Below are 27,240 nucleotides of genomic sequence, written 5' to 3'. Positions count from 1 at the left end.
TAAAAATATAAGCTTCAAGAATATGATAAATATTTTTGACCGACAATAAATAAAATTCAGATATTTTATGATGTGTTACAATACCCCCGTAGAAAAATGCAGAAATCATGTAACAGAAAGAAGTCCGTCCTGTCATGGTTTTTCCCCTTTGACTGACTCAAAAATTAAATATTTTTATATCAAAATACACCGTTTATTATAGGCTTTAAGAATATGTAACTATTTTTGACAGACATTTATAATTTAGACAAAAATAACTTTGTTCCCCCATACGATAAATTGTAAACTTCCGGTTGCCAAAAGTTCGTCCTGTCAACAAATATACAACAAAATATAGCAAAAAGTTTAAGCTTTAAGAATATTTAAATAATTTTGACATGAAATAATAATCAAGTATTTAGTGTTTTGACTTTTGTTACTGTACCGCCGTGAAAAAACGACACATTTCACGGAACAGAATAATTAAGTCCGTCCTGTCAAAATTTTTCCACTTTAATTGACTCAAAATGAAATAATTTTTATATAAAATTTGCCTATGACTATAAGCTTTAAGAATAAGTAAACTATTTGACAGACGTGACGCATTTTATAAATAATGAACTTTATTCACCGACATGTCCCTCTTGTTATCATTTTCTTTAACTAACACAAAAATAAAATATTTTTATATCAAAATATACCATTTATTATAGGCTTTAAGAATGTGTAAATATTTTTGACAGACATTTACAGTTTAGAAGAAAAATAACTTTATTTGTTCTCACATCCAATAAGAAATTGAAACTTCCGGTTGCAAAAAGATCGTCCTGTCAAGATTATGAATTTATTCTGAAGGTATTTCAACAAAATATATATCAAACTATAGCGAAAAGTTTAAGCTTTTAGAATATGTTAAGTATTTATGACGGACATGAAGTAATTTTCAAGTAATTAGTGTTTTGTTACCGTACCCCCGTAAAAAACGACACATTTCATGGAACAGAATAAGTCCGTCCTGTCACGATTTTTCCACTTTAACTGACTCAAAATGAAATAATTTTTATTTAAAATGCCCCTATGGCTATAAGCTTTAAGAATAAATAAACTTCATTGGACAGACGTGACACATTTTATAAATAATGAACTTTATTCAACGACATGTCCCTCTTTTTACCGCCATTTTCTTGTCAAAAAAAGTTCGTCCTTTCAAGATTTTCGCTTTATTTCTTTACATTTTCCAAAAAAACTTTCATCAATTAAAGGCACTTTTATTCTTCTTTAAAAATCATTTTAATTTTTTGAATTCCATTGAGTGAAACAAAAGTTACAGTCAAAAATGTGTCGGAAAATGCCCGTCCTGCTATTCCTCGTCCGGTTAATAGACCGACCCCTCATTTTCGTAATTCACGCCCGGAAGTTTCAGTAGAATTGTAGTGTGACGTGTGCCAGGTCCTTTCCTTCTATTTCATGAAATAATAACAGAACCAAACATGGCTATGGAATTTGAGTACGATGAAGAAGGAGGGACATTTTTCTATTTCCTCCTGTCCTTTTGGGGTCTTGTTATAATTCCAGCAACTTACTATTTATGGCCAAGAAAGAAAACAGATGGTATGAAACATTATTTTCTCCTTTTACTTTTATATTATGATTCACTATCAGCTGTGATATCTTTATTGTTTTTCATTGCCAAATATGAAATGGCTTTCAAGTTTCATGTGTCAATATGGTTTCAAGCCCTGCAATGTATTTGTGTTGCATGCAGAGTTTGCCTGAATTGTTGGTCCTGTATGGTGGTTCAGACTGACAAAATGGGACTGCAACTCCTGGTGAAAAAACGACTGTTGTGATACCTACGCTGTACATGTCAGTTCATTTTTAACTTGATGATTGGATGTGACCACATGAATCTCGTCTACTGGCTAAACAAACCAGTTTAGATACTAAATCATGTATATCATGGGAATTAGCTGGTTTTCAGGTGGCAACCGAAGGATCTTCTCCTGAACAAAAATGCTGTGGAAAGATAAAATGCATATGTATGAGAGCAGAGACTTGACCATTTTATATTAAAGGACTGACAGAGCAGCTACATACTCTGTGCAGTAGGAATTCGGTTTTGATAACATGGTAATTGGATTGATTCATCATTTCTTTGTCATTACTTGTACAGCTGTACATTTACATAAAATGTACATGTATGCGTATATCTGGTCATGTGTATCTATACATGTCCACAATTATACCGACCAAAAAAATCAAAAAGCTCCGTTTTTTTTTTTTTAAATCAAAAGTGTTTTAAATTGTACATGAGTAAACAAGATTTACATACAATGTACATGTAAATTGTACATTGTTTTTTTTGGTATCAATTTCAGATACATGCATGTGTATGTCCATATACTCACTTTTTTATTACCAATATTCGGATCAATTCAGATTATCTTGACTTCCTATGTTACATGTAGATGGTACATGTAAATCTCATTTCTTGCCATACATGAAGTGAACTCTAATAAGCTGATTTCGACACAACTCCTGGAAGATTTAAATAAGGGGATAAAAATTAGCAGTAGGCCATGGCTACTGGATTTTTAGCTGGGCTACCAAATTTTTGGATAAAATTTAGTTGAACATATTAAAAATATTAATTAAAAAATATGGTCTGGGCAACCAGCTTGTATTTCCTAATTTTCACCCCAGCACTACCATCAACCTGAACTTTAGTTTCACCACTTTTCACAATGTGGTCACTGTTTTCTTCTACTGTGCTGCCAGCAAATTAAAACCTTATGTACATGTAAGTAGAGGAATTAAACTACAGGCATATTTTGAATTGGTGACTCCATTGTGTTAAGTGTAGACTCTGTGACTCCATACACCCACATCATCTCCACTGTGAAGAGTAGAGAATTAAGAATTATTGGTGTCAGACACTAGTGTACATTAACCATGGTCAAACACAACATGTGGCATGGCAATGAATTGATTTTGGTCAAAAGTGCTTCATGTGAAAAAAACCCTAGAATTTCCACTTTCATATAAACATTAACCAGTCCCAAATGCAGAGACAGGGATTGTATTATGTTGTGTAGGAAGATTTCACATGTTCCTAAGCACAACTAAAGAATGTCAAACTTGATTCGCTTTTAGCTGCTAATTTCAACATTAATCAGATCAGTGAGTATCTCGGGTTCTACCTAGTTTTGAAGTTCATAAGCTGTGAGGGTAGGTACATTTGAAGGTAGGTAAATTGTTTTACTTTTTACTTTAAAGATATTTTACACTGAGTTAATGGGGAAACATTCTAGACTTTAAAGGTACTTGAGCCAAATTAGCCATAAAATGTTAAGGGTAGGTTGGGTAGCAGGGAACATTTTATTTTTTTGGCCAAACAAAGAAAGCACAACAGGAATGAACAGGGAGATTAGCTTGCTTAAATTTTGTACATGTATGTCTTGATATCTTTAACATTTACCTATTGATTGTTTGTTATCTTAATTACACATAAATCAAGACAAATAATAAACAATAAATAATGTTTATATCAATGATGGTAATAAACCAACATTACTGTATGAACTTTGAGTTTAAATTTCATTAATTTCATTTAAGCTGAAAGCTACATTGTACATCTACAAAATGTACTTGTAAGATAATTATTCTGCCTGAGATGCTCTTTGAAAAGTTACATCTCTTGTGAATGATATACATATGTAAAGCAAGAAAATTAAAATAGTTCTAAATTTAGTGATTACTGACACATTCTATGTCAGTGTGTTGTTACTAAAGTTAAAATACTACGTCACGATAAATTGTGCACTTTGAAAAGATGTTACAGGATTAAACATTTTTTAACTGAACTTTTTTGATTAAATGTGCCTATTATGCATGCATGTACTTATACATGTACACCTAGAGAGTATAGATTCTCAAACTGTTTTTGTTAATAGTACATTTTACTCAGTGTGTGAAACCTCCTCCAACCAGATTGCCAAATGCAAGTAATTCCTGAATATTTGAATGACCGTACACAGCTGGATTACAAAACATTTTTAAAAACTTGCCACTTTATGTTTGGTGCTTAAACCAAGCTGGCTAATTATTTATTTGGTGAGTTAGAATAGAAAGTTAATCCTGTTAATACTTGTTCGCAGATTCTATAATACATGTATATATAAGAAGAATTAAAAAAAAGTTTCATGCACTGTTCAGTGTTCTAGATTCCACTTTCCTGTCACCCGAGCAAGTGATATTTTGGTATTCGAAAGTAGTTTATTACACCCCACTTTCCCTCAGTTTGGAAAGTAAACTGTAAGTGTGGAAAACTTAATCTTCATTTACTCTTGTCCTGTGTAAACCTAAAAGTTTCAAAAATCCTAGAACACTTCTGTTTAGTATTATGTACAATAAAGTATATCTCTACATGTCTATGTACATTTACAAATGTGCATTATATCTCCAATATTTTATTTAATTTGTATGTTTTAACTCCCATCTGCCATGCATGTTTTAATTTTTTGTTTTTTAAATGCCTAATGGGAATTTCACTTATATATTCTGATTTGCATATTTTATATTAAAGGTAATATAAGTTTCATAGGTTAATTAGGGGATAAGAGGAAGCAGGTCATGGAACAGTATGTCACAATTTTGCCTGAGGCTCAACATATGAATCAACTACACAAAAAGTTGACTTATTTTTACTAGTCTATGTAATCATGAACACGAGGAATGAATTAGTTACTATATAAATGTTCTTCCTTGTTTCTTTGTGTCAAATTCCTTCAATATTTAAAATGTTTTATCAAAGAACACTACCATCAACCAAAATTTTAATTTCTCCATTCTTCACATATGAGTCACTGATGTCCTCCACTGTGACTCCACCAGAGTAAAAACTACGATAAGATTGCTCCATTTGGTTACTTTTCAATGCATTTTTTTTGTCCATATCTGAGAATTGTTTTACACTGCTAGAACCATTAAATATATCTTTGTAAAAAGACAGGAGTAGTAAACTACAATTTTTGAAGTGGTGACTTCACTGTGGAGAGTAGAGACACTGTGACTCCACTCAGAACATCTCCACTGTGGAGAGTGGAGAAATTAAAATTTCTGTTGACAGTAGTGTACATAAAGATTTTGCATGTACATTAGCCAAGAAATTCTGCTATTGGGATATTTCATGCCATAATTTTGTTTTACAAAGTTTGATGTATTGATTTTCTCATTTATTGCGCAATTACTAGTTGAATATGAACATTTTGATTTACATGTATGTACATGTACATTTATTCCCAGAATTTTGTTACTTTATTTTTTTAGGACTGTTGAGTGCCAAATTAAAAAGTTAGGGGGGAATTACTTGTAAGTTTAAAAAAACAGAGCTATCAATCAGAACTTTATGCTTAAGATATGTTTTAGGCATGATGTACTTTTATATGTACAATGATTTTTTGCTTTCATTATAGAAATTTGTCCACATGATTGATTGCTCTTGACAATTAAAGCTGCATTATCTGTCATTTTCGTAAAAAAACAATTTCAGTTGAAATATGCCTTAATTATGCTAAATTGCACTTTTCCTGTATAATTTCATTCAATATCCACAAATAAAATGTGTTAAGTACATGAAATAGGTGTCTATATATTAATAGTCTTGCAAGACAAAGAATTGACCTAGATAAATTTGTATGCATGTGACCTCTGGTGACCTTAATCCAGGCATGTGCTGTAAGGATAGCTTTTTTAAAAACAAGTCTGATTGCAAAGTGAAAGTGGTTAATCAGTGGCAAGAAAGACCGTCGGACTCAACATGTAAAAGAAAAAAAATAAAAAAATGCAAGGATCCTTTTGAAATTTATGTATTGTGATATAATGTGGCACAAATGCACAAATATGGCCAGTAACTGTCATTATTTATTTGAAAACTAATCAAACTAGATTAAGTAAGGGCCATGATTACTTTCCTTTTTTAGAACTGCAATAATTAGACTGATAAACAGAATAATAGTTACTTTGGATTTTGATGCCAGCAATATCATGTGGAATATCTCAATTTGCTCTCACATGATCCTTGGGATATTCCACGTGATATTGAAGTAACTATTATTCTAGTTTCCCTCTACATTGAATGCATATCTTCATATATTTCTGTTTATATCTAAATGCTTAAGTTTAAACTTAATAAAAAAATCTATTGACTTGCTATCCAATGACATGTAATTTTACTTTTTGCAGGAAGTGCTGATATAAAGAAGAAAGAATGTAATTGTGAGCCATGCCAGTTAAAAAGACAAAGACTAAGTGTACAAGGCAAATGGAAAAGCACCACAGAACAAGGAGTGTAGGTTATCCTTAAAAAATAATTTTTAAGTGCTTAAATCCTCAATGAAAGTAGAACATTCATCCATGTACATGTATGGAACAATCAAACAAACAAACCCTCTGTATACATGTATGGAACAAGAATAGGTATTGTGAATATGTCATAGAGATATCAACAGGATGAAAAATGTCTGCTCAAGGCCACTTATGGGTCTTCAATGAAAGACCAGGAAACCATCATACCACGGGGCAGGCTGCACCTGGTCCTAAACAATCTTATACACAGGTACAGGGATATTGTTGCCCCCATTACTGCTTCTACTTACATTCAAATTCCTGACTTGGGACAGACACAAAAAATGTATCAGGGTTAAAGTACTTTGGTTTGATCACAAGCCTCCACCTTTAAAAAAATTGCCTATAAAAGGTCCCACAACCAGTATTTCTCTGTGACAATGGTTGTCTGATTAGTATTTCACCCTATATTTTTTAACCTTATTATGCTCTATGTTTTCAAATTGCACATTAAAACTATGTATGAAAGGTTATTACATATACCTATAAAAGTATGAAGGGACATCATGCAATTATTAACATCTTTTAAGGGAAAATTGACAGAAACAGGAGAAAAGCCCTCCCAATACCATTTATAGGAATCACTTAGTTGAGTGTTTAATCAATGATCATTGATCCAATCATTGTGTAAGTGGTGAAGCAAGTAAGGAATAGACCAAAACTGTGCATACTGGTACATGTATGTTTTATCCAGTAGAAATTTCAGATTTTTGTATAAACATGATGAAGTATAATACATATATATTGTTACCATGTATATATCTTTGCAGGAAAATTGGTTTAATTATAGGCTGGATTATATTTATACTACTGGCTTATAAAGTGTCCAAGATACAGATAGAATATGTGGAATATGATCCGTACCTTGAATTACAGATTGATAGAGTAAGTTGTATCCCATGATTTCCTTTTTGCAGGTCTGTTATTGTTATATGATATACCTGCAAATATAGGAAATATAAATCACTGATTTTACATCAAGTACATGTTAAATATAGTGTACAGTAGTCTGGCTATGAATCGGGACTACATAAGTATTGCATGTGATTTTTGATTTGTATTGAAATATTTGCACAGAATGCAGTGTTTTGACAGTATCAGAGGCATTTACTTTTATTGATTTTTAGTAGTTTCTTTTTACAAATTTTGATTGTAAATTATGGTCTATGGTCGGTTAATATCTCCATAGTGTCTATATGTTTAATAGTACATGTATATGTTAATATATTATATGAACAAATGTGTGACAAAAAGTTGTTAAATACGGTCAAAAAGATATATTGTCAATAACAAGCATTAACAAGTTTGGCAGTATCTACTACCGTATTCACAGTACAATGTAAATTGATGTACTGCATGTTGTTACGTTCTTAGTATTTATAATCAAAGGTTATAGAACATAAAAATGATGGAAATTAGCAGACAGGTTAGGCGGAGAGATGCCATTTAATTTGTAGGATCTAGTTTCTCACTAGTATGCTTGTATGATAGTGCTGGGACCATAGAATAAGCACATCCCCATTGTAAATGTATGTATATCATGAGCCATGTTAGATGCTTCACCTGAAAACTTTTGACTTCTGTCCTAATTTTATGCCAGTGAACAAAAATCCATAGAAAATGAAACTGAACAGACAAATTTTGATAATTATTTTATTTTTTCAGGGTGCTAATCAGAAAGAAATAAAGAAACAGTATAGAAAGCTTAGTTTATTGTACCATCCTGATAAAGAAACAGGAGATCACAAAAAGTTTATGAGAATAGCAAAGGCGTATGCTGCGTAAGTTCCTATTAAAAATATATTAATTAATTGAGGTTTTTATATTCTACCGTCACTACATAAGTGGGGGCAAATTGGAATCACCTTATCTGTAATCCCAATGGATGCCAAAACAGGATATTCATCAAATTTGGTAAATTATATATAGATGTGACATGTGCTGTCCAATATTAACTTTTTGTTTGTTGCACATTTAAGATAAAAATATCTTGAGTGCTTATTACATTTATGGTTCAAAGACTTACAATATCATTTTTAAATCACTTAAACTAGTAGACATAGACTGATATGATTTTTACAACAGAAAATAAGTGAAAATAATTACATAGCAACTATCACTGAACTTCAGTATATTGCTGTGACAATTTAAAATTCATTACTTTTATTTATAAGCTATTCTTTATTTTTTATATAGATTAACAGATGAAGAAACAAAGAAGAACTGGGAAGAGCATGGGAACCCTGATGGTCCAGGAGGTTGGTTGTTAGGCATCTTTTACATGTAGATGAAAAAAAAAAATTAAAAAGGGATATAATCCAAACTTTTTCTGTTGACTGTACATGTAAAGTGAGGGTACCCTTTTTGTGTCAGTATTTCTTGTTTTTTCTTGGCTAACATACTGCCGACTTGCCAAAGGTGAATTTAGGTTTGCACTCTGGCCATCTGTCTGTTAGTCCTGTTTGCTGATATTCATTTGATATTTTGTACATTGCTTTACCATGGCAATATACAGATTGAGTTGAGTTCTGGTTCTTGGACTTAGAGAAAATCAATGCAGACTTGAAGTTTTCTGCATTTTTGTAAACAAATTGCATTGTGCTCTTTATGACAGTAATTTTTTACAGTAAGGGACTTTGTATTACCTTTCCATACTCTCAGAATGCTTGTTTTTTTTTCTGAAAGAATAAGTACTCGAAATGGTCTTAGGATGTTTTTTAATTTCTTTGAATCCATTTTTATGTTTTCATCAATGGCTGAATAGGCAATTTAACATACACATGCACTACATGTTTCCCTACTTACACAAAAGACACTCATGTACTACAGTTCATGCATATGCGTTATAATGTTCACTTTTGGGAAAAACTTGCAGCAAACTTCCATGTACAAATATGTCCTATATTTCTTTCACATACATGTACTTTGAAGCATATGACATGTATATCTCTTCCACTTTTATTTTACATTTATATGAAGCAGTATTGGATTAGCTTGGCAAAGTCAGCAAATGAATTTTATTGAAAGACAATACTCAGTGATTGGGATTAGAGAGTGCCATGTGCCATTTTTAACATTCCAGTTGAAAATGTCCCATTAAAATCAGAGATTTTTACAGGGATGTTAAGGAATGGTTCATTTAAATTTGAAGATAACTTAAAAAGCCCTGTTCTATAATTTGTCACTGTATACTAAATAAATTCTAAATACTGATTACAAGAAACATGTTCTACTCTGTTTACAGTTACAAAGTTTGGAATTGCTTTACCAAAATGGATTATAGAAAAGGAGAATTCAGTATGGGTAAGTTAGCTTGTAGTTAAAACTTTACCAATATTCAGGAATAGCGAGGTACATGAAGTAATGAAATGTGAAAACAGATCTTAAGGAGGTAGACCTATTCATCCAGATTATAGTGCATCATTTCAAATGAACAAAAAATTGAGAAGTTCGAATAATATATTTAATAATTAAATTGTAACAATATAGAAAAATTTTACATTGAAAAAATTATTAACTTATAGAGCATTATTACACTGTAAACTGTGAAATTTTTCTTTTATCCAGGTGTTAGCAGTGTACGGACTCCTGTTTATGGTCTTGCTACCAGTTATTGTTGTAAGTATTATTACAGCAAGTAAAACACTTGTTTTCATGGGATAGTCATAGATTCAGTACCTTGTTTTTTTTTTAATGTCAAAAAGGTTTAAATACAAAACACACAGTTTTGTACAGTTGATTCCTTGTAATCATATAGCCAATTTGTTGAAAAAAATATGCAATTAACAGAAAGAATCAGCTTCAGGGAAACTATCCAATATTTTCAATGTTTAAATTTGATGTATTCTTTTTTGTGCCTAATTAGATTCCTGCCTTAGTGTAAATGTATAGTTAAAAGAAGGAGAAAATATTGCTGTAAAAAAAATAAATTCACTGTCATTGTATTGTTGTTTCACCCATTTAGGTACTTTGTTAAGTAATTTTTTTTTAAAATATTTATGCAATTATGAGGAATTTTCTAATATTTGGTCTAAATATGTGATGCAATTTAGAGAAATGTTTTACATGGATAAAATTTGTGTTTTTTTAGATCCTTTGTAATTACAATGTAATAGGATGATACAATTAACAGGCTTGTGATTCAAGCCTTTAAGAGGCGGTACTAGGTACTTTTACCCTTCAAAGCTACTGAAAAGTACCTCCTGAATTTTAAAATTTCATATAAGTTGATAAAAGGAAATGATGAAAGAGTACCTCCTACAAAACCAAAGATACCTGCATTGCAAAAAAAAAAAAACCAGTGAAACCCCTGGTGATTAATTTTCCTCTTTCTTTCAGGGAGCATGGTGGTATAGAAGTATTAAATTCAGTAAAGATCAAGTTCTACTAGACACTACCAGACTTTACTACTACTTCTTTCAAAAGATTCCCAATATGATGTTGAAACGTGTTGTCATGGTTTTAGCTGGATCATTTGAATTTGACAAGTTTCACAACCAGGAAATCGTAGAAAGACCAAGCGATAATGAGGAAGTGCCACAGGTATGTATGATGATAGTATTTTAAATGTGATAAAATTGTGTGGAATCTTGAACTCCAAAGGACTATGATGAAAAGCTCATGAAAACAAAATCAGATTTTACCAATTAATTATGGGTATGCAATTAATGCACTTATTTTCTTTTGAATATACTGTGAAAGTACTTTTATTCGTGGGTACCAGTTTTCATAGTTTGGGGGAAAATAATCAGTTGATGGGTTTTCAGTTTGTGGATTTGACAACTCTATCGACAAAGAATGGAAAATTTCCTTTTAGTTGGAAACCAAATTTCGTTGTTTATCAAACCAAGGAAATCAACAAATATTGGTACGCTATGAACAAAATACTTTCACAGTATGTTTTATGATGCTTGTGAAAGTTTTTTATACTTTGTATGAATAAGTAACCTGTCACCAATCTGCCGATGCAAGTGTGAAAGTTCAAATAATATGAGTGGCTTTTTAATCATTTTTACAGCTTATGAAAATGTTACCCAACTTGGAGGAGAAACATAAAGAAAAACCATTATGTTATCCCTATAGTGTTAAAGCCAGAGCCTTACTGCATGCTCACTTCAACAGGGTAGAACTGCCACAGAATACATTGGAAATTGGTAATGTAATGGCCAAGAAAATACTGCATTCATTTTCTCTTTAAATTTTTTTTACAAAGGGAAATCAAGTGAATTATACTTTCTGATGAATTCATATATTGTGTTGTTAAGCATGATAAAATATATCTAAAATCAACCTTGTGTCAAATTACCATAAAGCCAGTAATTTCTGTGGGCTCCAAATTTTGTGATTTGCTCTATGAAAAAGGGTATAATATTTTTGCTGTCTTTATTTTTCACCTATTCAGATTTTATTGAAAGAAAATTATAAGTTAAATATCTGGAGTTAAATTTTGCAAGCTTTAATTTTTAGTAAATCCCAAGACAACGCAAATATAGTGGAAATTAGAACTCCACCAAAATTTGTCCACTAAATGGTATGTAAAGTAGATACTTTGCTCTTTGATTCAACCTACCTAGGTGTTCAAAATATGAAGTGGGAAGAAACCATCATGAACATTGTAAAACGCATCAATGAAAAATAAACATGTATGCGGTAAACAAAACCGCTTCATCAAGTACCCATTGAACAAAAGGTTGATGAAGAAATTATCTCTCAATGAGATTTCACTTTACATCCTTTCTCATTGTAGTATTTTATAATTTTATGATTGAGGATTTTAATTTGTTGTTTTTTTTTATTTCTCAGATAAAATGTATGTTCTAAAGAAATGTCCTTATTTGTTGAATGAAATGGTTACCATAGTAGCACAGCTTGTGTCAGGATATGCAAGAAATGGTAGGTAACATGAACTAAGTAAATATACATATGTAGTATAGAGGAAATGTTTGGAGGTGTCTTAATTCTGTTGGTTTTAGTAGTTTTAAACAAAAATCAACATCTGTATGCATAGGCCATAATGAAAATAAAATCTTATTAATTCAAATTTTGAAAAAATTTTGTTTTCCAATTATGTACTTGAGAAACAATTAGAATTCTTGGTTCAATCTACTTTTATGTTGCTGGAGTCTTTAAGGGCAACTATTTCAGTGTACCTGTGTATAATGATGTTTTGGGGCCAGCTGCAGCCTGCCCTGTGGTTTGAGGGTTTCCTCATTATTCATGTGGCCTTGATCTGACATTTTTCATCTCAGTGGGGTTGTTGTCTCTTTGACATATCCAACATATCATTCCAGGTAAATTTATAAAATCATCATCTAACAATCTTTTTTTTTTTATGGAGATTATATGAAACCAGTACTATGGTGATTATTTTGGAATTCTCTGTGGCTGTATCACCCATGCAGTTACAGAACAAAAGAATTAGTTACAAATAAGAAAAACAAATCTGTGAACATAAATATACATTCTAAACTGTAAAAAATGCAGTTGAAATCCCCAATGTGATAAAATATATTGTCAATCTTAATTTTTTTTTTTTAGCTGTTCAGCACATGCCGAGACTAGACACTATAGAAAATGTGATGAAAGTTTCACAAATGGTAACACAGGGTTTGGACCAGAAATCTAGTCCTCTACTTCAATTACCACACATTAGACCTGAAATGCTCAAACACTTCAGCACTAAAAAGGTTTGTTTTATTTTTGTGATTTGTTTGATTTCAGTAGAATCTCCATTTTAAATATGGATTTTTCCATTGATTTTCTGCTTTTTAAAATCACGTCTTAAATGAATATAGTTAAAAGAAACTTTTTTTTTTTTGATATCTTCTAAGTAAAATTTAAGATAAATCCTTACAGAGTAGTTTAAAGTTCAGGTTCAGATTGAGCAATTACTTCAAGAAATAAATCTTGTGAATCTTTGAAATTATTTTTCATGATCAACATAAAGCCTTGGGATCACACACATTCAATTTTAAAATATTTTTTTTAAATATATCCGGCAAATTTGAGAGTTGAGATGAAAATTTTTTAAACAAAACCCTTTTGGACTTAAAAAATTGGTTTTCTTTAGACAGGTGTTCAGTTTTCCAAGGTTCAAAGTACATTTAAATTGATCAAAAATGATTTGGTTGCTGCTTTTAAAAGAAATTCTGCTATTAATGTAGATTTTACTGTTACAATATTATATTACTTTATATGTACTTCAGATTTTGCCAAATTTCTTTTTGTTTGTTGAACTCGTAACATCATCCTTGATTGATACAAAAAGACTTTAAAACATGTCTGGTTTAGAAAGGTATTCAGAGTATTGAGGGTTCAATGTTGACAGGTATTCAGAGTATTGAGGATTCAATGTCGACAGGTATTCAGAGTATTTATGGTTCAGTTTCGACAGGTATTCAAAGTATTGAGGGTTCAGTTTCGACAGGTATTCAAAGTATTTAGGGTTCAATGTTGACAGGTATTCAGAGTATTGAGGGTTCAGTTTCGACAGGTATTCAGAGTATTGAGGGTTCAGTTTCAACAGGTATTCAAAGTATTGAGAGTTCAGTTTTGACAGGTCTTCAGAGTATTGAGGGTTCAGTTTTGACAGGTTTCACTGTACACCACATTATGGATATTATCTGATCTATTTTAGAGACATATCCAAAGGATAAGTCACTTTATATCTATGAAGGACAATGAGAGAAGATCTTTATGTAGACAGCTGTCTCCTGACGAATATAGAGATGTTATGAATGTTTGTGCTACCTTGCCTCATGTTACCATGACGATCAGATCTGAAGGTATGTAAGCTAGTTACGTTGAATGTTTGTTATATATTTCCTAATGTAAGTTACATATGAACCATAACATCCTAACAGATCCTTCAGAATGAAAATCATATTAGATAATGACAAAACAAAAACAGTACTTACTGTAAATTCTGGGATACATCTTTGAAAAGCAAAAATATCCAAATTGTCAATGTATATAAGTGTAAAGGTTTTAAAAAATGGTGAAGTTTTCGCAAGGTGCTTAGAACTGGCTAACTTTCAATTCTCTAAAATGCCTGCTACTGTGAAAGTACTTTTATTTGTGGATACCAATTTTCATGGATTACAGTAGAAACACAAGTTTGCAGATTCTTGAAGTCATGGTTTTGGTATTTTCCTGTTCGTTATGTACAAGAATTTGTGGTTTGGCCTACCCACATAAACCACAAATATTGGTACCTTACGAACATTAGTACTTTCACAGTATATAGATATCAAAGCATATGTGATTAACTATGAATATTGTTTAAGAACTTTAAGTCCAGCTTTGCAAGTGGGAGGTACATATTGATCTTGGTGTCCATTTGTAAGCCCTTTCTCTAATCCACTGAAAGTACTTATCACACCCATTTAATATTTGTTTCCAGTATTGGATGATGAAGATTCCACAATCACAGCAGGGTCTATAGTGACAGTCACCGTTACGCTAGATCGACAGAACATGGAGGAGGTATTTGAGCAGGAAACGGAGGACAGCCTCATGCCTGCTGAATCAGAACAAAAAGGAGACGAGGAGGAAGAACATGACGAACATGTGAGTTGATGCAGTCAATTCTACTGAGGTCAACTTACAAAGAATTATAAGTCTATGTCCCATCCTAATATCTTTTGGAGAGATCTCTGAGTTGATGCAGTCAAATCTACTGAGGTCAACTTAAAAAGAATTCATAGGTCTATGTCCCATCCTGATCTTTTTAACATCGTAACCCATTGTATGATTATAATAGCCCCACTCAAGGAGTTAAATATTGGAATCCCCTATTCATCTGTCATCCTTTTTTTCTGGCTATGAACAATGTCAAAAACACCATCATCACCCTTTTTGGAGAGGCAATAAAAGAGGAAAAGGTGTTTTCTCAAAAATGGCCTGAGAACCGAAAAAATTAACTTGATTGGCTTTACTCGGTTATAGTACAATATATATAGCATTGGCAAATCAGTAGGACTGTGGCTAAGGATCTAAACTATTGTCCAATTATTTGTACTCCTAACGTTTTTTGCAGTGGGGGACATATGGCTATGAATAGCAGTCTTGTTACGCAAGTGTTGCTTGCTGTTTTAACCTCATCTAAGTGGGAAATAAATTATCACATTATAGCACATGCATATCATTAGAGCAACATGTAATATAAAAACAGTGAGTTGATCCTACATTAATAAACCTGAAAGGGACCTTTCACTGTTGTAGATGATATGACAATGTTTTTCTTAGGTGTTGAAAATGATTGCTGTTAGTACTCTGAAAGTACTTTAATTCATAGATACCAATTTGCATGGTTTAGAGAAGTTTGTGGATTCTTGAATTCATGGTTTTCAGTATACACATCAATTGGATACTCCTGTTTGTTCGGAACCAAATTTCGTGGTTTTGCCTACAAATGAAAATCATGAAAGTTGTTACCCAATGTACAATAATACTTTCTCAGCATGACCAAAGTTGTTTCTCTCTTGATTGAGAACAATAAAATACTTGACAAAAATTATGTACACCATTTACTGTAAAAAAAAAAGTTTTTATATTTGTGGAACTTTCCATACATCATAGAGCACTTATGGCTTTCATAGTTTATTTTCAATGTTTATTTGAACAGAATAAACAATCGCAATGAAAAGCAATTATTGAACACATTCTTGTCCGTCCAGATTAGAAGCTTTGCTTTTTCCTCTTATCTTGTTGACAAGATATTTTTCAATTTCTTGTACTTTAAAAGATATTCAAAGATATTAGTCAGAATATTGGGAGTGATTGTGACATCGTCAGATTCTTAAGATTTTTTAATGAAAATGAAGTCATTTTTTGCAAAAGTAAATGTACAGTAAAATGACAAAAAATGCAATAATTTGATAACCAAAGTAATAGCTACCTTCTATTACTGAAAATGTCATATTGAATATCTCCACTGGCTTTCTCATACTTTTTGAGATAGTACACATGATATTGTCAGGAGCAAAATTGAAAGTAACTATTTTCCTATTTTGAATATGAAGATAGGCTCAGTTCATCATAGAAGAATTTTGATATGAACATGAAATCATGATATAAAGCTTACACCATTGAAGGTTGTTTAAGCAAACTTCAATGTAAGTTCAACATTATCTCTTATAAATGGCTTATGTTTTTTTTCTCTTTAAGAATGTTGACAACTCACAGAAGAAAGCTGCACCAAAAGTTTGGGAGAAACAGAAGAAAGGAAAAAAGAAGACTGCAAAACCTAAAAAGAAACCCAAACAGGCATTTAACTGGAAAGCTTCGGCCGCTGGTTCAACACCAGGAACCAGTTCAGAAAAAACAGAAGAGAAAACAGAAAAAGAGGATAAAGAAGAATCAGATGATGAAAATAAGGTATATTAGAAGAAAGAAAATTGAATATTGATGTAATTTACAATTTACACCCTAACTCATTAGAATGGGAGGTTATGTTGTATTTACTTTGTTGTCCCTCCATCCTTCTGTCACAATCTTCTGAAACAGATTTCCCAGCTTCTCCTGGAGTGAATGCTTAGATAATAGGTATATTGCTTCTGCGTGATGACTTGTACTGTGTCTCCCCTTTTCAAGTTCTTGGCTTATTTACTTCCTGTTTACCTACAACTTAATTTGAAAGAAATGGTTGAGTAGGGTATTCTTAGCACAATGTAGCATGCACCAACTTTTTAAAAATATTTTCATTTTGTAAATTATGTATGAAATTACAAAAGTACTCCTTCCAAATAGTAAAGTACTGTAATATTTTGGCATGTCAGAGGCTGAAAGTGAAAAACAGAACCTGATATTACACTAGAAAACATTGATAAATAACTGCTATCTTTGGTAATGAAAGGTTATTGTCCCCCTCTACACAGAAGGAGACATAGAAATACCGGTGTTCATTAATCTGTCCATCAAACTTGACTTTCTGGACTAAACCGCTGAACTGATGTTCAAATTTTGTAGGATTGTAAGTAACCATATGTAGTTGATCATATTGTGCCACCATTTTGATTCAACAAATTTTACTGGAGTTATGGGACTTAAGCATTTTATCTTTTTAGAGTAGTTGGGAACATGTGGCTATGCATAACAATCTTGTTTTAATTTGCATTACCTGCAGGTGAAAATGGAGAATGACATAAATACATGTATGTATATTATTCTCAAATCTTTAAAGTGATATTTTATTTTTTTCTAGGCATTAGTAGCATCAAACCAAGAAAATGAAGAATCAGAGGTTGACTCTGAGAGAGAGGATAACGACTCCGAAGGTGAAACATCAGCTGGAAGTTCAGCAGTGGCGAAAAGACGATCATCAGGGTCAGGGTTGGACACGAAAAAGAAAGAGAGCAATGAAGAGCATGCACTAGACGATGAAGAGCAATGGAAAATATACCAAGAAGAAGCTAAAAAAGAATTCTCAATAGAAACCAAGGCCAAGGAAAGCCCTCCTGTTCATTGTCCATACTTTCCTGAGGTAATATGGTTTATATACTGTAAAATTGAATAAACGTTTGAGTATTAGCCTAAATATGCTTAAAACTACCAAAACAATACAAAATTGCGCCGATACAGGATACAGCTGTCCAATACGGGATTTAGCTGTCGAATACATCTTTTACCCATCCAATACATCATATTGGCCTGGTTAAAATACTTAGTTAGTTCTTTTTACCTTTTACACGTCGCTATTGATCACTTATTCATTATTCTTATTTACGTTTAATTTGAGCCACTTCACAACATATATTATTTTTGAAATACCTATTGGCCTAGGCCTATATGATGTATTGGACTAGTTAGTGAATAAAGGTATAAGTGCATAAGGTTTTTCCATATTGGTCCTTGGCTAACGATAATGGACTTAGGCTACACCTCAGTTTCAATATTGCTTGCCTCTGACCACTAACTAAGCCAATATAGAAAATCTTATGCAATATCACTGTAAAATTGACAGTTATGAATCATGATAGGGTTTTACTGCCTTCTTGGTCCCATAAGAAATATGAATCATGTTTGACAGATATTGTAAGACAGCAAAACTAAAAAAGAAACCCAAACATTTGAAATTGAAAGAAGCTACAGGTATAATCTTTCAAATTCTAATTAGTAGTGTGACATGTATTACATTTTTTGAAAAAGAAATGAAGAAATTAAAAAAAAATATAAAATAATGGACATCACAAAACATAGTAATAACTAGATGTTAATTCATGTGCTCTGGAATGGTTAGCATTTTTTGTCTTTTGCCATCTGTGTATGAAACTTCTTACTCAAAATATATTTCTACCCCCCCCCCTCCCCATTTTTTTTGAGTGGGTGGGGGTGGTATATATTAAGAATGATCTTCATCCATACTTCCTACATTCTGTTACTCAAAGGAGGACCCATCACTTATCAGTTACTTCTCTTACATCACTGTATGGAATCCTAATTTTGATTTTAATCCACATCATTTTGGAGGTCAAAGGGTCAGTGAGCAATGCTCAAAATTTCTCTAATTTTATTTTTCTCTATTACACAGGCTAAGCAGGAAGGATGGTGGTTGTATGTTTCTGATAAGAAACAACACATGTTGATTACAGCCCCTGTACAGATACTGACCTTAAAAGAGTCAGAAGAGGTGAGTGCCTCCATTAAATCATTGTTCTTTCTGAGTTCTAAAGTCTAATAGTTCAGCAGGATAAGGGAATCTTTCTATGTAAACAAATTTTGTCCATGCATAGGTAACCATGTGGCCTAGAACAAAATCAGGAAAATTAAAAAAAAAAAACATCAGTCCAAACATTGTATATACAAACACATTGATGTTAAGGATTTAACATTGTCTTGATAAAAAAAAAGTAAAGTACATACAGTTGAACCTCGTTAAGTTAAAAAATGAAGGGACCAGGCGAAAATATTTTAAATGTTCTAGATTTGGGTCATCCGAGTCTAATGCAGATATAGTTTGGTTGATGATTGTTATTAACATCATTTGTTGTATTGTACATGTATATATACCTCATTTTTCTGGGGACTTTGTAATGTCTTTTGTTGTGTATCGGAAGGTATTTATTGTGTATTGTATATCATGTTTTAAATACTGAACGGCACCAATTGTTTTAGGGAAATATTCTTTTATATTTTTCTACATCAAAAACGTAATAAATTCATAACATGCTGCTTTGTATGACTCACAATTAGGAGTATTGACATACCATGTGCTCTACATTACTGTGATAAAATTGCAGATTCACTAGCGAAACATGTTTTAACATCTGTTTGATGTTTAATTTGATATTGAGATACCATTACAATTCATCTGTATTTTTTTATTTTTTGTAAAAATATCCGATATCACTGACTGTGAACTCTGTCGTGTGATTAATAAAATTTGTTTCTTTTCATGACAGATGCTATTTTGGATTAATTAAATACACAAATCAAGCCATAAAGAGTGTCAGCAAATAATTTCAAAAGCCACACAAATCTTTGTAAAACACATTTGGATCATTGTTTGTAATAAAGCAATCAGTTTTCTGATTTATTAGTCGACCGTAAGACATTAGGGTAAATTAAACTGGAAGTCCTGTCGAGGACCGAGTGAAAACCTCAGGTCATCGGAGATTTCAATTCATCTTACTTTGAGTCATCCCAGGTGAAATTGTATTGAAGTAAGGGGAGTTTTGCCGGGACTTTGAAATTAGTTCAAGTTATCTGAGATTTCCATGTTCGACACATGGAGATTCAACTGTATATATTTTAAGTACTATTCTTGTTCATAGAGTTATTACAGTTTTATCTTTAAATAAATAGAATTCTTTATAACAAGTAATAAGACTACCTTTAAAATTTGCTAAAATTTGCTGAAAATTATGAGACTTTTCTCAATTTCACAGATTTTGTTAAATTTACAAGTATAAACAGGTAGTAGTAGCATGCTTGACTATAATGGCATGTCAGTGTTTTATTGTTTTAAAATTAGATAATTATGTAATTGCCTATAATTAGTATTCCACAAATTAATTTAAAGGAAGTGTCAATCCGATAAAAATATTCAGTGTTCCAATCGAAACTGACAATGGTCAATGGTAACTCAATCTTTGCCAAATGCACGTAGCTATTTTTTATGTAAAGTTGAATGAAGGAAGAATAGTAAAACATTTTCAACATAAACTGATTTACCTAATTAGGGAACATATAAAATTTCCATAAAATCCTTTATTCCATTAGATATTTGCTACTTGTAAAACACTGGTAATTAAAAATAAAATAGCTGACTTTTGTTTACACTGCCATGCTGCTGTTTTGTTGTGTATCTTCGTCCTGTGTCTGGAGCACTCTTAAGTTTGGTTGGAAAATATAAGAAAAAGGAAGTAAATTTCCCCAAGTCTAAATATAGTACCAATAGCAGGATTAAGAAAATTGAACTGTTCCATTACTATGCTATGGATCCATATTAGTCCTGGTTTAATGAAATTTTTGCATCTACTTTTATATGCCGGTTTCATTATAGTGACTTCTTGAAAATTAGTACTGGAAACATATTTTATTGCCAGAGTAATACATGTATATGATATTAGTTACATGGAATAGAAAACAAGTCTTGGAAGATTGAACTGAATGTTTAGAATATTATACTCTAAAAAATAGGCTTTGATAGAGTATGACATTGATTTCATTTTTTTTTATTTATATGTGAATGCCTCCATGGTTAAGTATAATTTGTTGAGAACCATGTTGAGATATAATGTTAACCTATTTTACAGACAACATTAAAGTTTTTAGCACCGATGAAGCCAGGAATTTATACTTACACAGTCAACCTGAAATCTGATTCTTATTTTGATTTTGACCAGTCACAGAATATCAAGGTAGGGTATTTTACTACCAATACTTATTGATGACTTAAAGACTAATGGTTAGATTTTGACCAGTCACAGAATATCAAGGTAGGGTATTTTACTACCAATACTTATTGATGACTTAAAGACTAATGGTTAGATTTTGACCAGTCACAGAATATCAATGTAGGGTATTTTACTACCAATACTTATTGATGACACTTACAGACTTATGGTCAGATTTTATATGTATCCTGACCTATATTAGTGATTATTAATCAGTTTAGAAAGATTTTTAACTTCAAAATTTACCAAACCAAAAATTAAAAAAAAAATTAAAAACATAAAAAAAAACTTGAGTACTGCCAAATATTTTATGTATAAGTTCCTTTATAATTTACTTTATCGAGTTAGTATTTCTTTATGCAATTTAAACTATTTTACTTGTCTATTAGGGTGTAGTAATTTTGAATCAGACAACTTCAATGTTTAAATTTGAAATTTTGATTACTTCCCTTTGCTCAGTTTTGAATTGAACATAACTTTTATTCTGATCTAGCTTGATGTTAAGGAAGCCAAAATCATTGAAGATCATCCACAATGGGAAATGTTAGAAGATGAAGATGGAGAAAAAGATGAGGATAGTGATTCTGATTACTCAACAGATGCTGATGATTCAGATTGAAAATAATGTGCTGCATACACAATTAGCAATACCAAGGATTACTCTGGTGTTAATTACCCATCAGAAATGTAATTGAAATCATTGATGTAAAAATTCCATTGATTTTGGACTGATTTTTAAATTGAATCTGTATTTATGGCCATCAATATTTATCAGATATAATCTGATCAAGACAAATTCTTAAATGATTTTTCTGCAGTTAATTTCCTAAATTTGGAGATTACCAACTTGTGATATTGTTTTTTCCTAAGGTACTAATTTTTGCAATTATACACAGGCAAATGTGCCTTACATGAGAATCATTTGGTTTGCATCATATGATTATCATATGAATTTAGCACCAGCATATGATAGTCATGTTTCAGTATACATATGATTATCGCATGATTATCATATGATTATCATATGTTTTTCAAAAACATATGACTGTCATATGCTTTTAAGCCAAAATTACCATATGAGAATCATATGATAATCATGACTATCATATGTTAAATATCATATGATTGTCATATGATTACCATATGATTATCATATGAATCGATCACCATATGATTATCATATGTGGCACATTAGGCTGTGTAGCAATTGATGGATAAGGGCAGACACATAATATACATGAAATTGATTTTTAAAACTTTGATGTACAAATCATATTTTATACTTAAAAATGTGTTTTCTCAATAGATCCGCAAAAGTTAGCAGCCCCAAAAATTAATATATTTACCCTATTGAGGATTTTTTTTATTAATGTGTGTGATAATCATGTTGTTAACATACAGTGCTTAAATGTTATGTTACATATATACATGTACATGTTCAATAATCAGTGTTAACAAAATTATGTTAATCATGAATTAACAATCTTCCTTTTTTTTTTTTTTTGGCAAAACTTAGTGCTTTATTTCATGTTGCTTTGGTTTCAGCGAAAGGGAACATTATTCAGCCCTTCAATTATTGAATTTTGGAACAGGCTGTGAGGGGGAATGATCCAGAAATATAGAAAAAGGTTCGGATCCAGTTTTAAATTTGCACATGTTTACATTTTTGCACAAAATTTTCAAACAAAAAGGGGGAAGCCAAACCCTCAGAACCAGCACCCCCTTCTGGGTCTGTCATTTTTATCGTTTATTTGTTAGTCTTAGAAGATGAAAGTGCCTATTTGGTGATAGCATTGATATTATGAACTTTTGAAATAACTTGGCATTACAATTTTATGGTTGTATATACAGTCTCCTCATAAATTTTTTTATTATTTGAGGAACACAATCAGCATTTTTTTTCAACTGATTTCTGCACTTTATAAATGTACTGTGAAAGTACTTGTATTCGTGGATATCAATTTTTGTGGTTTAGGGAAAAAGCACAAGTTGATGGATTCTTGAATTTGTAACTTTGATGAACCTGTCATACAATTTAAAGTAAATAATCCTTTTCATTGGAATCAAATCTTGTGGTTTATCTTACCCACAAAATCCACGAAAATTGTTACCCCCACGAACATTAGTACTTTCACAGTATACAAAAACAGGTATGAAATTGCATTTTATCAGAAATATTTTGGAATTTAAAAAAACTTAATTTATTGTTTTTAACTTGTCATTGCTAAGTATGGATGAGAACTGGAATAAGATATCAATTAAGATTCTTATTCATTCATTTTATAATTAACATAAAACAATATTAACTAAAACCACCCACAGTGTTTCTGAATTTTTGCTGTTGTTTTGTTTTATTTTTTAGTTGTATTTTTACTTGCCAGAATTTTGTATTAAGTTTCAGATATGTTCCCTTTTGAGTCTTTTACTTCTTTGTCCTCTTATAGACTTTGCAGTATTACAACTCTAGTTTTGAAATCCTTGCATTTCTTGGAAAAGTTGTTTCTTACTTCAATTTTTTTCTTTTTATACTCTTATAATGAACTTAAACAAAAAAAAAGTTTTAATTAATAATATCTATTTTCTCATATTTGCTCACTAAGGAGGGGAAATGTCAAAATTTTGCCTGAAGTCTTTAATATTGTATTTATAGATAAGATCAAAGTGAATCTATTTGAAGAAAACTGCCATCTCCCATAAACTGATTAATAGTATATTGAACAAAAGTTTGCTCATCAACACTAGAAAGAAAGGCTATATTATATTTCATGATATTATTGTTTCATAGTGAAATCTGTCTAAACCAAACCCTGAATTACCAGATAACCTTTCCAAGCCAGACACTTTTTGAAGTTCCTTTATATCGAATTTAAAAAATCATTTTGAACCCTGTAAACCAAACACATTTTAAAGTCCAAATGGGGTTCTGTTTGGACAGATTTCACTGTACTTTGCCAAGCTCCTCACAGCGGCAGACATTCGTTTCCACTCTAACTAACCGCTGCAGACAGGCCTTTCGAAATTTCAGTGTGTTGTCCAAATCATACGTTTCGTTTGACAATCGAATAATGTTACGTAAAATCAATAACTTTTTCCCCGACTTTTTCTGAGAGGGCTAGCTGCAGTGTCTAGGGTGAATTCCGAACGTCAGACGCTGTTCAGAGCTTGGTACTTTGCATCTATGTACATTTGCAGTATGGTGTGTCTTGTAGCAATTATTTTTTGGTGCTTTTGATCATGTACATTGTAACTCAAAGTTTATGGTAATTTTGATTGAAATATTATTCCTATCAGTTCTATTGGGACTGCATTGTAGTCATTTTTTTTTCCAAACCCATGTTGCCGAGTGGTGGTAGCTAATTTCCCAAGTAAGGTATTTATTAATCAAGCTGTTTCACAGTTATATTTAGTAAACATTCCTGCTTAAAACGCTGTCAGCAACTACATTTGAAGTAAATACACTGCGAAAGCACTATTATTCGTGGGGTACCAATTTTCGTGGTTTTCGTGGGTAGGCTAAGCCACAAACTTAGGTTCCTTTTTCTTTGATGTGAAACTGAAAACCTCAAAACCACGAATTCAAGAATCCTCAAACTTGTGTTTCTCCCCCTATCCACGAAAATTGGTATCAACGAATGAAAGTACTTTCACCATATAAGCCTCAAAAATATTATGACAATTAAATGCCTTGCAAAAATGCTTTGCTTTATGTATTTATGGCATTCAACCAAGATGTTTTTTAAATGTGTGATATTTTTTGCTTTTGTTTCCCATCTAACAGCAAACTACAGATACTTTTTTTTGCATTTATTGTTTACAGTTTTAACATAAATTTTGTTATGTTGAAGCTGAAGCAATGTTCCATTATTTGCTGTTTGGGATTTATTGTTGATGATGTAAAATATTGCCAGCTGTTGGATTGCTGTACAAATGTGGAGAGATAATTCCATGCTTAGCCATATCACCATTCATTTTTAATCAAATATTGTAAATACATGCCTGTCAATTGCATTTTTCTATATTGGTGTATGTTTAACTTGTAGAAATGGAAATTGTGTATATTATCATTCTATGAAAATAATTTATTAGGTCAATCCAATGGAAATAGGATCTATGGGTAATTTCACTTCATAGAAATGCTTTAAATGACTCATTCCACTTATAGTAGTATTATCCAATGTCACATGACCTACTTAAAGTTTTACTGATTCCGAATCATTTGAAGTGAAAGTAGAACATGTTAAATATAATCTTAACCTGAAAGTAGAACTAGCACCAAATACTTGGAAGTCAAATTGATAGTACAATGAAAGTCGTCTTATAACTTTAGAGTAAAATTTTAAGTGAAAGTAGAGCCATCGCCCAAATTGGAGCTATGTATTTTTGTGGAGTGAAAGTTGCATTTAGGTCTTTTTTTATTAGATTGTTGATTGGTCTTATGGACCATAAAGATATAATTTGTTGTTTAAATGAGAGAAGGGTGAAAAGACATGAATGAGAGAGGCTGGATTGGGATGTATAAGGTTATGAGAGACATGGTTTATCTGTTAGAAACATTCAGTTGAATTGTAATTTTAAATGTAAGAAAAAAAATGAAAACACTTTTGTCCATTTTTGGGGTATATCTTTCAACCAAAAATATCTTATTTTTATCATACATGGAGAATTAGTGTATTTTACCTTGGACGATTCAATACTTAAAATGATTGCTGTTCTTTCTTTGCTTGATAATTTGGGAATAGAATTAGAACTATATACATGACATATTTCTAGAAAAAAAAAGTTTTTGTAAATTTGATCACTATTTTTTAACAGTATTTAAGGAGATAGACCTGGGGTAAGGGATATAATTCTTGAAATCAGTAATATGTTTTCGTCATATTCAATTCCATCAAAGCCTATCAAGCTTTCATTTGAAATAGAATGAAATAAATCCAAGTTGATGCTTAGATGAGATTTGTGTAAAATGCTTTAAACAAATGTTCCAATGATTTGTAAGAGTTATGTCAACAAAGAAACTCATTTAAAAGAAATAATAGGCAGGTAAAGGATATCTCATGACCGAAATAAATCTAGTTACTAAGTATGTGTGTACTGTGGAACTGATACATCGTTGAACTGGTACCCTGTGAATAGTAAATCATCTCAAGTGAGAGTTTTTCGAGTCCATCTCTGGTCAGAAAGGTGGACTCCAAAGCCTTACTTTGGAGGAATTAACATTGCTAACAAGGTATTTGGAAGTGAAAGAATAGTTACAATTGTTATTGGCAGATTGTTAGTTAAGTGTGAAGAAAATATTAAAATTTCTTGTATTTTTAAATGTTGAAAAATAATAAAAGAAGTGACATATTTACTTGAGTTTTTTTACTTTCTAAAGCCACTAAATGTAAACTTCATTTAAGGTGAGCTTTTATGCTAAAGTCTTTGATTTGGAGAGAAACATTGCCACCCTTACTAAAAATAGACCATAGGGGTCAAATTGCAGAATTTTACCAATAACAGTTGGGTTTTGCTAAAATTTGGTGGTGGTAAAATTGTCCAACATGATGAGATGAACCTATACCAAAATTTTCAGAAAGATCCATTGACAGATCTTTGAGTTGTGTGTCATGAAATGTACTCTTTCCCAAAATTTCCCATTTAGAACTTTGAAAAATCGTCTGAAATTACTACTGGATTCTTTTTTAACCAAACTTGGCCTGAACATTCCTTATGATATCCTGAATAATCTCAAAATGGGGATTTTAGATCCATGGAATAATATGACTGCTGTTACTAAATATAAAGCTTTAGGGTCAGATAGCATATTTTTTACATACATCTCCAAAAACGTTAGGTTAGGCCATGTAGGAGATATTGCCCTTTTTGACGTTTTATTTTTTTGTTGTTGCTATTTTTAATGTTATTATTTTAAAAATTTCTCCTCTGAAACTCCCTTGGGTATTCTGCCTAGAGCTAATGT

At 31.5% G+C, this 27,240-nt stretch overlaps 1 protein-coding gene and 1 long non-coding RNA gene across 9 annotated transcripts in view; one reads left to right on the top strand and one right to left on the bottom strand.

Moving 5' to 3' along the window:
* The first annotated feature begins 1,372 nt into the window (after positions 1 to 1,372).
* On the top strand, positions 1,373 to 26,631 carry LOC148613305 (translocation protein SEC63 homolog). Of its 2 annotated transcripts, none has more exons than XM_088586625.1 (18): positions 1,373 to 1,590; positions 6,223 to 6,328; positions 7,155 to 7,269; positions 8,050 to 8,165; positions 8,581 to 8,642; positions 9,629 to 9,687; positions 9,952 to 10,002; positions 10,723 to 10,926; positions 11,402 to 11,537; positions 12,187 to 12,276; positions 12,922 to 13,070; positions 14,021 to 14,168; positions 14,786 to 14,952; positions 16,552 to 16,761; positions 17,588 to 17,866; positions 18,914 to 19,012; positions 21,141 to 21,323; positions 21,775 to 21,913. In XM_088586625.1, the coding sequence occupies exons 1-17, from the start codon at positions 1,470 to 1,472 to the stop codon at positions 21,273 to 21,275; spliced, it is 2,247 nt and encodes a 748-aa protein (XP_088442751.1). In that variant the 5' UTR covers positions 1,373 to 1,469; the 3' UTR covers positions 21,276 to 21,323; positions 21,775 to 21,913. The 2 variants fall into 2 exon arrangements, with proteins under 2 accessions (XP_088442751.1, XP_088442749.1); XM_088586623.1 differs by having other exon boundaries at positions 1,374 to 1,590; positions 21,141 to 21,245; positions 21,775 to 26,631.
* LOC148613304 (uncharacterized) overlaps positions 1,594 to 27,240 on the bottom strand; it is a 53,826-nt gene continuing 28,179 nt past the window's right edge. For 3 of the 7 annotated variants that reach the window (XR_015923341.1, XR_015923340.1, XR_015923337.1), the window contains exons 2-7: positions 18,994 to 19,128; positions 16,849 to 17,010; positions 15,684 to 15,790; positions 7,249 to 7,325; positions 2,388 to 2,517; positions 1,594 to 1,995 (exon numbers count right to left, since the gene is read on the bottom strand). This is a non-coding gene — a long non-coding RNA (uncharacterized LOC148613304). Of the gene's footprint in view, positions 1,996 to 2,387; positions 2,518 to 7,248; positions 7,326 to 12,533; positions 12,928 to 15,683; positions 15,791 to 16,848; positions 17,011 to 18,993; positions 19,129 to 20,556; positions 21,146 to 27,240 lie in introns of those variants that run through there. The other 4 variants (XR_015923338.1, XR_015923336.1, XR_015923339.1 and 1 more) reach the window with 4 other exon arrangements.

Source organism: Perna viridis, chromosome 6 (genome assembly GCF_037379345.1).
Source record: "Perna viridis isolate PV_CMFRI_1.1 ecotype Kerala chromosome 6, ASM3737934v1, whole genome shotgun sequence".
NCBI classification, from domain to species: Eukaryota; Metazoa; Mollusca; class Bivalvia; order Mytilida; family Mytilidae; genus Perna; species Perna viridis.
Note: the sequence above shows the minus strand (reverse complement) of the source record. Positions and strands in the feature narration are given on the sequence as shown.